General features: G+C 31.7%; 1 protein-coding gene across 1 annotated transcript in view; it reads right to left on the bottom strand.

Annotated features, from left to right (window-relative positions):
• Positions 1-16,365, bottom strand: part of LOC113521739 (mucin-2-like) — a 42,011-nt gene that overhangs the window by 19,941 nt on the left and 5,705 nt on the right. The window contains exon 2 of the mRNA XM_026907387.3: positions 12,855-13,283. Within this exon, the coding sequence (XP_026763188.2) occupies positions 12,855-13,062 (208 nt within the window). The 5' untranslated portion in view covers positions 13,063-13,283. The remainder of the gene's footprint in view (positions 1-12,854; positions 13,284-16,365) is intronic.

A 16,365-nucleotide genomic window follows, 5' to 3' on the forward strand; every position in this document is an offset into this window, starting at 1 on the left:
TTACTTTCTTTCTTTCTTTTCATCTTACTTTTTTTCCTAAGGAATACCATTTTACTAAATGATGGGAGCCAATTAAATTTCACTAAAGGGTTACCAAGCGTAATAGTAAATTACTTACTACCTTGTATTCTAATATGCTCAGTGAAATGTTGCCATATCGAGTGTCACGTATCTAGTACAAACACCATAACGGCGGGTGAAACAAGATTGGTAATATTGGGATCTAACAGCCCCATTGCTAGCAATATACCCTATCAGGTCGACTTTTATGCGGTTCATCCTGGAAAACATCTTTATTTATTCTTTATGAATTCCTGCGTGTTTCATTGTCCTCTATCATCTCTTGCTGGTGTCCCGCCAGTGTATACCGATAAAGCAGGCAGGGTTACCATTCCGTTATCATCCATTAAAAGAAATACCATAACAGTCTGTACAGTTCTGACTACCCTATTAGCAATTATATTCGCGAGCATATATTTTTTACAACAAAGATTATACCTACTAACAGTCTGATGAAGTAAGTTTATGTAAATTATGCACTGCTTACGTATCGACCATTATATGTAAGTACTTAGTTATATTAAAAGTGTTCTCTTTATGATTATAAACACGGAAACTATTTAAATGCTGTGCCGTAGGTCTGTGATTGAAGCACATCATGCACTGAATTTAAAGCTCCTATAATCACAACATGGACTAAGTGTACGATTTTATCTTCGCGAGATCACGTTGTTTTTGATAATTTTAATGGAATATCCCACACTATCTGCGCAAATGGATTTATGTACACCATTAATAAAACATTCTTCCATAAATTTACCGTACATCGAGACCATTCGAGACTAATGTTGTTATAAAGAAGTAAAGTCGAACTACATTTATATTTAACTAGTTGTAATCCGCGGTTTTGCTTGTCTGATATACGATAAAAAGTATATAAAAGGGAATGTTTATAAAAATCATCATATCAGCCTTTAACTGTCCACTGCTGAACATAAGCTTGGGGATTTTGCCAATTGTTGCTACGTTTAGCATGCGGATTGGCAACCGCAGTTAACCTTCGAAGATATTTTAAGAAGGACGCTGCTAACCATTCCTCGCCTTCCCTTAGTCGACAGCCACGAGAAAGCTTCCTTTGTCGTGGATGTCGTATGGCATAGACTAGGCCACTCCTTCGTGTGGCCTATTCTATGCCGGGACCATACGGCAAAACGCGATCATAACACCCTTGGTATTGCAAGCGCCTGGATAATAAGAAGAATAATATATAAGAATAGTATAATATAACTAGCTGACCCCGTAAACGTTGTTTTACCACTTATTGCGAAATATAAAAATCGCGATTAAAATACAGGGGTTATTCGTAAAACGATGAAAATTTAAAGTTGTATGTATTTTTCAATGCTAAATCATAATAAAATAAAAATGGAAAAATTTGTCAAAAAAATAAAAAAAATATTTTGGGGAGGGTCACCCTTATCATTGACGGGTATGAAAAATAGATGTTGGCCGATTCTCAGACGTACCCAATATGCACACAAAATTTCATAAAAATCGGTAAAGCCGTTTCGGAGGAGTTTGGTAACAAACACCGTGACACGAGAATTTTATATATAAGATTATTTTGAAGTTGCATTTATATGCGTGTTATAATGTATTCTATAAACGATATTTTTAATCTCTGGTCTCCATAATTATTATGGTTTATCCATTTGTACCTATTCAAAGAACGAGATTTTCAATTCGACCATATGTATATAGTAACAATGTAAACAAAAGTGAATTTATCTGTGAAAGAAATCTTTTTTTTATTAATTAACACGGTTAATCTAACACGGTGGTTTAGAAAGTAGCAGCAGTAGTGCAAAATTTCTGTGTGTAATTTACGCGATTTCCTTCATAATTTGAAACCAATTCTGATGATTCTTCTCGCAATAGGCAGTTTCTCCCCTAATGGTCCCATATTAATTTTGTGACGATTGAAATATTTTTTTTTTTACAGCAAAATGCTTATTTTATTTTGTTTTGTCTATGAAAGACTACGAAACTCTTGTCGATTATTGGTTAATTTATTTTGTTATTACTGAAGTTGTTTTTGTTTTTGCAGAGATATTTGTTACATTATTACTAGAGCTCTTCATTGATTCCTTTCGAAGAATTTACAAAGATACGTGTAATATCTATGATATCAAACAAAACAAAGATATTCAACTAACATCTATTTAATATACCTAGTTGTGATCTAAAAGTCAGTAGGTTTGGATATGCTATACACATGTGAACAGTAGGTATGTTATCTACCTTAAACATTTCATCTAAACTATACCATAGATAAAAAAAATATGTCGTACCTTTCATCTATGCCTAAAGCCAGTCAGTATCGGAGACGCTGCGCTAGAATGCTTTAATAACAATATGACTAAGATACCATATAAGTCAGACAAAATCATAGACAATGAATAGCTGTTTTTCTATAAGACATATTCATATATGGCGCTATAAATATCCGTGTTAAATAATGCTATATTTTTTTCTTGGTACATATAACTTTGTTTTATTTTAATTTATAAATAGTATCAGTTACAGATTATAATAAAATAGAGCAATTGTAATAAAGCAATGGTTTTGTACTTTAATAGCGAATGTAGAACAAAATCTTAATAAAACCTTACCGCTTCAAATATTTTGTAGTGCAACGCAGAATATATGTATTTAATATTAATGTTATCTGTAGTCATTGATCAAAAGAAATCTCAAAGATTTTCCTTATTCTTAAAGAAATCTATATAAAAAAATGTTATGTATCTACCAGAACAATAACGTAAGTAGGTTGGTTACATGTTACCGTTTTCTAATGTTTTGACCGTAGTATTTTCTCTGTATTTTCATTTAAATATATAAATATAGAAAGAGATATAAATATAGAGCTATAGAAAGGGCTATGCTCGGAATTTCTTTGCGTAATAGAATCCGAAATGAGCATATCCGCAGAAGAACCAAAAGGGCCGTCATAGCCCAAGTTTTTTTTATACAACTTAAAATGGCAAACAAGCTGACGGCCCACTTAATGAAAAGTGGTAACCGTCGCCTATAGACATGAGCAGTACCATGGACATTACAGAGTATACTGTTTCGCCCATGATATCCCTCGTGCGTTGCCATTCCTGAGTACTCAGATGTTATTCCTCTGTACCCAGTAAATTCACGTCATATCCCACCCTTCAAACCGAAACACAGCCATGCAAACACAACTGCTTCATGGTTGAAACACGAATGGGACAGAGGTACCCAAGCAACCGACTTTTGTACAAAGTCTCCCTCTGGTAAAGTAAACAACATGAAGTGGCAATGGGTTGATAACATAACACGAAAAACCAGCAACCGATGGGGAAGAATAGGTTATGAGTTGCGGCTCCGTAGGCAAGGCAACAGGCAAACGCAATATAGGACGACCTCTGATACTAGATGTAGCGACTAACTCCACTTGAGTTAGTCGCTTTGAAGAAGATGAAAATACAATAAAAACGCATACAAATGCGTATACGCAAAACAGTTACTATACGGTAGTATGTACATTTAAAATTATAATACGTATAAGCAGTAATGATTCAATTGCAACATTATGTATGCACTTCCTTACATGATCCCTTTAAAGAACATCTGATCCGTGCAACACCTGAGTTGCAAACTAATAAAGATATATAAGGTTCCGGTATAATAAAGTAAAGAATAAAAACTATTGATTCTAGATAAAGTGTTTTATATACACTTCATATTGAATAAGTAGTTTTTATCGATAACTTCGTCCACGAGACCGAAATAGTTTGAATTATGAACTAAAAGTAGGCTATGTCTTTCTCTATTCCAACGATTATGACAATTGGCCTATACAGTGCCAATAGATAATAACTAAACAAACTCTAATTGTATTCTACAAAAAAAATTACTTCGATTATGACAAAATCTGTTATTTTGATCTAAAAAAAAAACTACCAGAGGGAGACTTTGTACAAAAGTGCCTCTGTCCCATTCGTGTTTCTACCGTGAAGCAGTTGTGTTTGCATCGTTGTGTTTCGGTTTAAAGGGTGGGATATGGCGTGAATTAACAGGGTACAGAGGAATAACATCTGAATCCTCAGGAATGGCAACGCATGGGGGGTATCATGGGCGAAACAGTATACTTTGTTATGTCCATGGTACTGTTCATGTCTATAGGCGATGGTTACCACTTTCCATCAGGTGGGCCGTCAGCTTGTTTGTCATTCTAAGTTGTATAAAAAAAAAACTATTAAACCAATTTTGATAACATTTCTATAGGACTGATCTGTAAAGTCATATTCTTTTAAATTAAAAAAAATAATAAATCGGTTTACAACTGACGGCGTTGTGATGTAACAAACATTAAGAAAATACAACTGAATTGGAAACCTCCTACTTTTTTTTGTTTTCTTCCTTATTCTTTTTGATTTATTCGTAATTATTTCCCACAACTGAGGAGCACAATGGGCGTCACAGAGTATACTACGATGTCTATGGTGCTTTTACTAAATTTAAGCTACGGTTACCACTTCCTTTTAGATAGACCATCAACTTATTTACCATTTTCAGTATAATAAAAAAGTCTCTTGTGAAGTTGTTTGTTAGTATATATTCTTCAAACATCGCTGCTGGAGCTAAGTCCTTCCCGTCGACTTGTAGCTAGGAATGTAAGCATACTGCCTTTAAAGGGCAAACCTAAAATAGGATCCAACATCCAGGCCGTGCGTATCTCCAGTCTAACCGGTTTGTACTCGTAAAATTGCACTTTAACTTGAACGTTGCAGGTAAGCTGCAAAATACTGTTACTTTACTAGAGGGAGAATTTGTACAAAAGTCGTTTGCTTAGGCACCTCTGTCCCATTCGTGTTTCTACCATCAAACAGTTGTGTTTGCATGGCTGTATTTCGGTTTAAAGGGTAGAATATGACAGTGAATTTACAGGGCATAGAGGAATAACTACTGATATACTTCACGCTAATCAGTATTGGTACTTAAATAATAATAATATAGCCTCAGATCAGATAATATAGATTCAGATCAACTTAACACTGCCTTTAAAAACAAACATTAAATAAAAAAAAAAACTTAATAAAACAAAATAACTTATTCTAGTAATTGCTTCTTTCTTATTTTCTAAAGATCTGTTTGCCAATCGGCATAGGCCTCCTCCAAGCGTTTTCACTCTCGCCTTTCCTGAGCCACTGTCTCATGTTATTCCAGCCACTTCAGTGTTAGTACTTAATTTTAATAAAAAAAGCGCCTGTTTTTGTGCTTATTGAACTATCTGTATATAACTATAGATAATAATACCTTTTTTCTATGATAAAAAAATACTTAACAACTTTTTCAATTCATACGTATGCAAAAACTGTATAATGGATATTAAAATGTAACGGTTATTTATTCGATACAAAAGAGGGGTGAACCACTTTGTGCATTTATTTGTTTTTTTGAATAGTATAACGGTTTTTTATTAACGCTTCAATATTAATGATTGTAAAGAACTTTTTAATAACGGTACAGACATTTATGCTGGTTTGGTTACCTACTTTTTTTAGGTAGTCTATATGTATTTATTATGTTTGTTTCTAATGAGAATTTAAGGCCACTTCCAGATTTGATAGTATGGTATTGTATCGCTACATAAGCTCTATATCGATTCGATATAAAAATCTTTGTGTGTATTTATTTCAATTAGTGCTCTCAGATAATGTGAGTGAGAACAAATTATGCCACGTTAATTGAGTCACTATTAACGTGGCATAATTTGTGCCAAAGGCTTGAATATTTAATACTGTATGACATGGAATATATACGAAAGAAAATAATTATATTAATAAAATATTGTATTAATTAATTAATATTATATAATAAATACGCTATATAAATGCTTTTATAAACATAACAAAAAAAAAATTATATCAAATTTACATTACTACTATACGATTACAATCAAATACTTACATATTCTAATCGTGTAGTGCTTTTATTAAACTCATCCAATCCATAAATATGTCGATGTGAATCGGGCTTTAGCCTATTATATTGCCCATTAGGAAAACATGACGAATTCTTATTATGTTTCTATTCCACTTTCTAATGTATTTTATATCCGTTTATATATATTTTAATGGCGTCCAATGAAGCGATTATTAACAAATATTGACATTCTATTTTCGCATTTTAAAATACTTGCAATATGATATATTAGGTTACGGCTTAGTGTATCTATGATATATTAATTCTGTATACCTAATTTATTTTTATAGAAATACATAGACACGCCAAAACAACGTCTCCAAAGATTTGCTAGTTTCATGTAAAACAATTCAGGCACAATACATAGATAAATACTTTTTATTGTTTCCTCCAAAAAATAAAATACAAAAACAAAAAAAAAGGTCGCATAAATTTTAATATAAATGTATAATTTTATGGCGCATTGGTGATTCCTGTTACCAACAACGTTTGTCATTGGTTATCTTCCGTAGTTCCGCGTCAAAGATTTCTCTGTTCATATACAGGCAATGATATTAAATTATGTATTCTAGGAAGTATAATATATTCTCAACGTGTCCTTTATCCTTAATTGTTTAGGACTATATTCTACAATAGGCACTTAATAAAATATTTATTATTTTTATATTAAATATCAAATGTGGGAAATATTATTCTGGATATTACTAGTATAGTTTCATATTTTCTGTAGTTCAATAAAAAAAATTACAAAATTAGTAAGGGAAAGAATACCTACATGGAAGTAAACTGTTTCAATTAAAGAAATATATACAAAAAAATCATATATAGGCATATAATAGGTCACTCTTTCCTTTTCTATGGGTATCGTAAGAAGCGACTTAGGAGCTTATGGTGGAGGAATAGGCAGTAGCGTTTCTATTAAAACGTCACCAAAAGCCAAACAACCCGCCTGCCAAGCTGTCTAGTCTTCAAACAACCTTCTGTTATGAAAAACCAAAGAACAGACATCTGCGGGCACAATTCAGATCACCCAGACCTAAGCCGATTCAGAAAACTTCCTTTCCTAAAAGGACTCGAGTAGAAATTGAACATTGGACCTCATATAAGCAAAACAACGTTCCCACTATTGCCTCACGGAGGTTGTTAATAGTGTGCGGGACGTGTCTTACTGGGATTGCTTTTCCCTACGTGGATGGTAGATGAATACTTGCTGAAGTGAAACTTTCTTTACAGTGTTTAATATTTTAATTGTTGTTTTTACATTAATTAAAGAGGTTTCTTCAGGGTCGGCAACGCACGCGTAATACCTCTGGTATTGCAGGTGTTCATAGGCTACGGTAACCACTTACCATCAGGTGGGCCGTATGCTTGTTTGCCACCTCAGTGGTATAAAAAAAAATTATAAGGAAATAAAACAGGTTGAACGGTAGCGGTATGATGATGTTACTAGCTGCAATACCAAAAAGGAAAAAAACGGAGTTGTCATACGTTAGACGTATAAAAATAAATATAATGTTGCCAACAAATAGTATCTAGTGGGGAAAGGTATGAGGTCAAATCTCCTCTATATATGCTGTTCAAGGTAATTAATATAATTCAATCCATATATCATATCATAATAATATATAAAATTATAATATTCATAACTCACATAAAAACAGAAAAAACCAAACCAAGTAAATAAACTGTAAAATTAGCATTAGGCTTGTCCTCCTATTAGGCAAGTGTAATTGACTCCCAACATAAGGAAACGGTATTCCATAGGATAGCAACTCCTAAAGTGGGTTCCACGGAACCTAAGCGTTCCGTAAAAAAGTCACCAGGATTCCGCGAAATTATTTATACGGTGAAACAATTTCATTCTTCACATTAAAAATTAAAGAAAACTATACAATATAAAAAAAAGATATATTTAAAATATTTCTAATAAAAGCTTTTGTTTTTATTAAAATTACAATGTTTTTAACTTGTAATCGTTTGATATAGGGTTCCATAAAAAAAAAGGTATTTTGTGGGCGTTTCGTTATCTTAAAAGTTTAGGAACCCCTAACTTTGCTCTAAGGGAAAAACAGAGGAAAGGTACTGTTAGTAGTGGGGACCTGACAGCTCCATTGCTATATAATACCCTATCAAGTCGTTCGCCTCCACGCGGTTCCCCTTGGTTAATTCTTGTAAATTTCGTCACGATGGGCTAACTGGCCTGCTTGCATCCTCATCTATTATCCTTCATATTGTCCCGCTAGCGAATACCGACAGCGCAGTCGGGGTTACCACTCCATTATCAACCCATTAAAAAATAGTCACTACTTACTAAAAAAATACATTTAAGATTATTTATTTGCGAAACATGCGAATAAATATATGCAGATGTGCCAAAAATATGTAATCTACATATTTTTGTATGCCGTGTAGGCTAAACACAGACAGTTCAAAGTTACATATACAAGTCAACTTCATATAATTAATAATCATTATATTCAGATTTTAAATATATATTATATAAAAAAAAAACATCATTAAATCGTTACTCGCGACTTTATTTTCTAGAATTTATGCTATAGTCCATTTTATTATATGTGTGACATTTACATGTTTTCCCAACTTAACCTTTGTTATTTTTATCAAAAGCGTGTTTTACATTTTGTTTTTTTTTTCTTTATCGTATCAGTAACTAGTTTGAGAGTAGGTAATAAAATCTTAAGGACATCAATAGGGATCATTCTATTGTCGTGAAAGGAAGGTCACAAATGTAACGCAACCGGCAAAGATGTGACCACGATCCGGTTCGGATGTCACGAAAATGTTATAATTTTAAAAATAACGAGGTCTTCATTATTTTCAAAACGAACTAAATGCATTAACATCCGTAAACTTGACAATTTAGTCGGTCATCCGTTGCGTGCCTTATAAATTTTCCATAGCACAGCACGATATCGTACGATTTTACCGTCACGATATAATAGGTGAATAAAATGTATACAATTATATGAAGACGTTTCGAATTTTCTGTGAAAATATTGTGGAAATATGAAACAAAATTCCTACAATGGGCAATATTTGAGTTTTTGTGTATTGTTATACAAAGGATTTAAATTTACTGCTGGGGCAAAATCACGAATATGTAGTGGTGGTATCTTGGTGGCGTAGAGTTTAACACACTGCCAAATGGTTGAATGGTCGCAGATTCGATTCCCGAACAATTGCACATTTGTAGATATTATTTGGCTTCGCACGTATGAATAGGTTAAAGCAGAAATTTGTTTGATAATAAAATAAAGCTATTCACTCAATAATTATGTATCTTTCTATACGTGAAGTAATTATTAAGTACATTTTTAGTTTATTTATTACAAATGGATAGATGGAGAATGGAGGGCTGGGCAGCAGTGTCCCTCTTAAAATAATACAAAATCCTGATTGCGATTGCCAATATGATTACTAAGCGTGGCAACTACTGGCAAACCCATAGGGGAGGCCTATGTTTAGCAGTGGACAGCTAACGTCTAATATGATGATGATGATCCATTACAAGAATCTTCCATCTTTATAATATTAATTTAACATTATTCAGGCAGTATTAAATAAAAATAAAAAAATAGTATTACTCAGTTGTCTAGTTTCTATACTTAATACTCATAATACAAATTATACATAGGAACTAGACAGAGCTGTGCATTATAATATTTCCAGTAGTATTAAAAAAAATATAACAGTGCCGATTTCCTTATTCGTGCGTGACACATAACGTCATATTTTGTTATGAATAAAAAATATCATAACGTTAGGGCACGTTCACAACGACGACGATTAGAGTCATCGACCGTGACTAGAATGTGTAATGTCGACCTTACGTCTATCTGTGTCGCACAACGGGTCGTTTGGACGGAATGCGATCGGCAAAATGTAAACACTATTACAGAAAACTCTCAATCTCGGAATTGAGATCGAAAGCGTTATAAGGAAGTGGATGTAAGCGGAGCGCATAACGATTTGATCTAAAAAAAAAACAGATAAAATAATGAGTTAGATAATTATACTAGATGTAAATTTGCCCGAGTGTAATCGGAATTTCTTCTAATGTAAATAAGTAACGAGAGGAAACTCTCGTTACTGTGAGAGGACATAATTTAAAAAAAAAATCTGTAGAGTTATATTTCAATGGGTGAAAGTAAAGTGAAGTATGTGAAGATGGAGCCAGGTCAGTTGGCTTGTCGTGATGAATTTACCATGAATTAACCATGACTATATCCAGAGGGGCCCGCGTGAAGTTCAACCTGATATTGCTAGCAATAAGACATTAGTTCATTATTACATTAACATATCTTCTTATTATATTTTGTGATGAACCATAGAGTTCCACTCTATGGCTCAGATTATTAATAAACTATTTATACTAATTAATGAATAACTACAAAGACAATTTAAACATCAATAGGTTCAATATTCACTGGAAAATATAAAAATATGTGTATTTGAACATTTTTTTAAATATTGGTTTTTGTATGGTACAAGGGACTTTAAATAGTTTATATTTTAATGAACTACTTAAAATTAACTTATTATCTATATTTTTACCTGCAAATATCCTAAAGTACCTACCAATTTATCTTTACAGAAATATAATTAAAATGTATACTTCTATAATATTATACTACTGGTTACATTAAAAGTTATTTAACCGCAGCTAACGTAACAGTGAAACCACATAGAAAAGTAAATAAATATTCAATTTCTACAGTGACAAGTAGGTTCAGTACCTAGTGTCACTCTGTTACATGACACATGGTGTTATGTATAGAATTTGGGAGAAACATTTGTTTACGGAAAGACCCACGCTATATTTAATAACAATTGTTATTGTATAAAGTACAAATATTTTATTTATTTATTTAAACTTGAATGTATTTCACTGAACTAGATGTTATATTGCGGAAGTTCGTATCATCGATTAGATATTTGATTGGTATTATTTTGTTTAATTTCGCTATACTATGTGTGTGACTGCTAAAACGAAATGATATAACAAAGATTTAGTACTATTTTTTACCATTTATTACCAATTTGTGGTAATAACCACAAATTCTACTACCATCCATATTAGCCATCCATCACCGACTGCCATTTTGTTCACGCATGTTTCTCGCCACATTTAAAGGTGAAAGACGTGTCGCAAAACGTGCGTGAACAAAATAGCAGTCAGAGATGAAATTTCTGATTGTTCAAATAACCAATAAACTTTAATGAAAACAGGTAAAACTTTAATTGAATTCTCGATGACTATTTTTTGTCGTCATCAGAAAAAGCATTTTGCGAACAGAAGAAAAAGAAAAATTTACCTATACAAATACTTTTTGGTTATATTATTGTAAATTATGCAGGATTTTTTTTTATGCAACTTAAAATGGCAAACAAGCTGACAGCCTATCCGATGGAAAGTGGCAACCGTCGCCTATATACATGAGTAGTACCATGGTCATAACAGAGTATACTGTTTTGCCCATGATACCTCCCATGCGTTGCCAAAATCTCTAATTTTGAAAAATAGCATATAGCCTATGTCACTCGCTGATAATGTAGCATCGGTATGATAAAGTAGTATATTTATTCCATTTATCCCTACTGGTCATTGTGTGACGGGTCAAGTGGAACAAAAAAATTCCACACTTACCTTTGAGGGAGGAAAGTTGTTAGGGACGAGTGGAACTGGCCGCTTTATATAGGTGAAAGAAATTTTAAAATCGCTTAAATAGTTTCTGAGTTTATCTATTACAAATAAACAAACAATCAAATCTTTCCTCTTTATAATATAAATATACTCGTAGATGTGCACCATTCATGAATTTATTCAGATTAGATACTTATTGATTTTCTCGCATTATAAATAATGTTGCGTAAACTTTAGACGCAGGTGAAGAAAGAGGGCAATTTATACTTAGCGTTTCTTCAAATATGTTTTATATTTCCTAATTGATAATTATGAAATTATCTAATTAAGATTTAAGCAGAATTACCAATATACAAAACAGGTTTCAATAGTTAAAATATCACTTACGTACAGATAAATATGTTGCTTCCTAAATATATTTTTAATCTACTTAAGAAAAGGATGAGGTTAAAATTCGATTTTTGTATTTTTTATTATTTTTTTTATAATAAGTACTTACTTTCAGAACGGTTATTTATGGTAAATATAGATTATTATAAATGATCATTTTGTTTCAATGTAGAATGAAGTCAATGTTTTTTTTTGTGAATGTTGAAATAAAAATAATATTTTACTGGTATAAATTATAAGTTATTGTTTTTCCTTGACCATGTTATTATATATAGTATATATGAATAAATTACATTCTTAATAAATAATGGTTTATTTATTTTAATTACCGACTGAATTGCTACTTAGTATTTTAATAATTCTCAGGGGCTAAGAAATTGTGTATTGGAATTCATCACCAAAGGACTAACTGATCTATTTTTCACCGTCACCTAAAATCCTTCACTGGTGCTCCGCCAATGGTAGAGTTGCCATTCTATTAACACCCATTAAAAATATTTTCTATTTAGCAAAGGGTCAGGTTAGAAATTATTTGAAGCGACTTAAAAAAAGCTGATTAGATGAGAAGCTCTCATTTCGCATGTATTTATTATGTATGTTACGTTAGGTTTCGCTAAAAATAACCGATTTTAATAATTCTTTTTGCAATCGATTGGGTTTGCTCCCATTTTAATTCCATATTTTGTAATTGTAAAATCTTAAATAATTGTAGTAACAAACCAAAATGATACAGTACATTTAAAAAATAAGTATGATTGTATCATTTAATTTAGGTACTCACTTTTGAGCGCCTTTCCTTCCGGCGTACACCTCGATGCACTAATTAGACAATCCACATAATTTCTGACTAGTCTCTTATTATTGAACAACGCATCTACATCCAAATAGTCATATCTTTGATCATATTTCGGCATATTTGCCATATCGTTCGCATTTTGTCCCATCACTACGTAAACACTCACACAAAGAAACAAAAACACAACGCGCATTTTGAATTTTAAAATTGCAATCGCATTTGATTTTTAAAATTTAAAATTCGAATGCGGATTAACCCGCGCACTTATAATATTTACATTCGTAATTTGTGATCAGCGCGTGAGACGACGGCGCGGTATCGAACAGCTATGGCCAGCGCATGCGTAGCCTTCAGTATTAAAAGATAAAGTTGATCATATAGCGGCGCTTTCTTCTGCAGCAAGCAACTAGTGACCTGTAACAAAAAAAAATCAAGTACAATTCAAGAACAGGTACTAAACCATAGTTTCTATTTACGTAAAACAAATAAAAACATTGATAATTTTTATACTTCTTAATAAGTGTGAAAGTTCGCAAACGGTATTTGGATAGTTGTCATAGAATACCTGTGTCCCAAATTTCAATACTGTACACTGGTAGTAGACTCCAAAAATAAGATAAATTTACTGAGTATTTACTATTACTTTTAATATATAATATAATTATATGGTCCATCCATAAGTATAGTAAATTATACTTAAATATATATAACCTAATATATAAATAATTATTATTAGTGATAAAAATTCGTGCCAAATTAAATTTTAAACAAAGAACTGTAATGATTAACGTTTTATACTCAATAAATAGCGATATATTATAATAATAGCAACAAGATAAATTTTGAGTATTTTGATTTTTTTATTTAATACACAGAAATCTTGAATCGGGGGCAGATTGTACATTCTTACGCAAATACAAGTATCAAAGACGGTGAGGAAGTCTTATTGTGTTTCAGCAACCATCTGGAACGTACCTACCTACCTACTTTTGATGACTCTGTACATAAATTAACATATGTAGGCATTGCGACAATACCCTTGCGCACTGCTTTTAATAAAAAAAAAATTGCCGCCAATTTATTCGAAGCAATAATATTTATTGTTCGTACCTTAGGTTCATATTTTTATTGTATTTTTTGTTCCATGGGATTAATAGTGATAATCTGTTAACATTAACAGAGTTAAATAAAGTAAAAATAATAAAGATTTGAGAATTTTATTCTGACTTGTTATACAAAACTTAACAAAAACTTGAATCGTTTGTTAAATAAACCAACCTTAATTTCAAAAACTAAAAAACAAACTTTTATAACTTTAATGTGCATTTATTGACCATTTTAATTAATTAAGTTAATATTGTATTAGAAATATATTGTTTCTTTACTTTTCTCCGTTATGCCTTTTAAAATATTAGTAACATCCAATAGGTATTACTTAGTAAGTACGTGCTTAATACTTACAAAACCTAGCACAGGGAATATTTTGTAAAATGGCATTGTTTTCTATCAATTACTACTTGTGTGTTGTGTTGACAAAAGCGCTCCATTCATATTCGCATCGTGGGAAAATTCACCGAAACCAAATGCTGCCTTTACCTTTGCATATTGTTCATAGTAATACCTCGTTTCTTATTATATTCTTCGATGCTTGACAAATCAATAATTTATTAATCAATGATTTCGCGCCAATTTGTTTTAAATTTTGTACAAGTGTTGCGTGCAGTCTCTCGATTTTGCATAAAAAGTTGAACGGAATGTCGGCTGCCTTCAATCACGCAAAACCGTTGTGCCGTTTTGAATTTGGATGTCTATTGAGTATTTATTATTTTAGTTAAATATGTTCCCATCATATTCCCATCACAAATAAAGGGTAAAAGAGAAAGAAATACCGGACCGGGAAATAATTACATGGAATAAATAAAGGAAACTAAGTTTCATGTCGTATACAAAAATATAGCCTGGTATAGAGCTAGCTGAAAGATAATGTATAAATTAATTGCCCCGACAAGAGGAAAGTTTTTAATAAAAAGAGAAATGTTCCCACCAGTTAAATAATGTAATTAAAGAAACTCATAAATCATCAAAAATCTATAATATTGTTAATAATGCGCACTACCAGTCTCTTTGCTAGCAATAAACCCTGTCAGGTCGACCGTGGTGCCCTCTGGAAATCATTGTGCTGAATTCCAGGTGTATTCGTTACAATGGGCTAACTGACTTGACTTTTCATTCTCACCTATCAATCCTTACTGACGCCCCGCTAGCGCAGACGGGGTTATCATTTCATTTTCAGCCTTAAAAAAAGCACATAAGGAATATAATTGGAATCACAATATACTTTCTATGATATTCAAATGTTCAATGAACTATTAATGTTTATAAGCGACGGTCATCACTTTCCATCAAGTGGATCGTCAGCTTGTTTATTTTTATAAGCGTCACAAAAAAATAAACTATTTTTATTTGTAGAACTTCTTTTTTTTTGTTTAAATGTAAATCATTTTGACCAGTACTAAAGTCATTATTTATAAAAGAAATTAAAACTATTGGTGAAAGGAAACATACCTATTTCTGTTTATTTACTTTTCACATCCATTTAACACTTTGGCGCCAGTTGAGGTGTTTATTTTGGAAAGTGGTCATATCTATTTACACAATATAGAAAGAAACTAACGGATATGGACGAACAACTATTGTGACTGTCATAGATAAAGTAGATATTTATCTATGTGTAAGTATATGTATAGTTGTAAACGAAATACACACATAATACTGCACTTACATTATCCTTTGAAAAAATTATTTCCAAATGGAAAATGAAAGTAAGTAACAGTTTATACACTGAGTATATATTTTATTTATACGTAATTAGCTACCCATTCCTGGTTCGCACGAGTAGACCAATAAAAACAATGAGATTTTAAAATACGACTATGTAATAAAAGCAATGAAACTGAACAATTGAACGTCAATCTATCAATTCGTCAATATTTTTGAAGTTTGGCTTTTAAATTACAATCTTTAGGATAAAATTTGTATGTAGAACTCAGTCTTAATGTAAGTAATACGAATTTTTTTAATTATTCTAAATTTTTAACTATTCTGTACTATTTTTCAAACATTTTCCTTCATAAAAACCTTGGTCTGACAATTACAAACGATAAAAACAAAATAATAGTCAAATAGGTTCTATAGTGTTAGTTTGTGTAGTTATTCTTGTAAACATTCGGCAATTGATTTGTTTATAGTAAAATAAGTAGAGGTATATAAATATAACACGCAAGTTACAAGTTTCCAAAGGTCAGAAATATAATAATTATATAAAAGATAACGTCGATAATGAATGGAAATTTTGATCTGTTTACTTCAAGATATAACACACTATGAAACAAGTATATAAGATCACAGCTATATAAATTATAATAATTTACAAAGCATTTACAACTATTTTTGCTACGAGTAGTATAAGACTAGCCAAGTGCGATAGATTTTCTTT

The sequence above is a fragment of the Galleria mellonella genome, unplaced genomic scaffold, assembly GCF_026898425.1.
Source record: "Galleria mellonella isolate WM207_F2 unplaced genomic scaffold, CSIRO_AGI_GalMel_v1 utg63, whole genome shotgun sequence".
Lineage (NCBI taxonomy): Eukaryota > Metazoa > Arthropoda > Insecta > Lepidoptera > Pyralidae > Galleria > Galleria mellonella.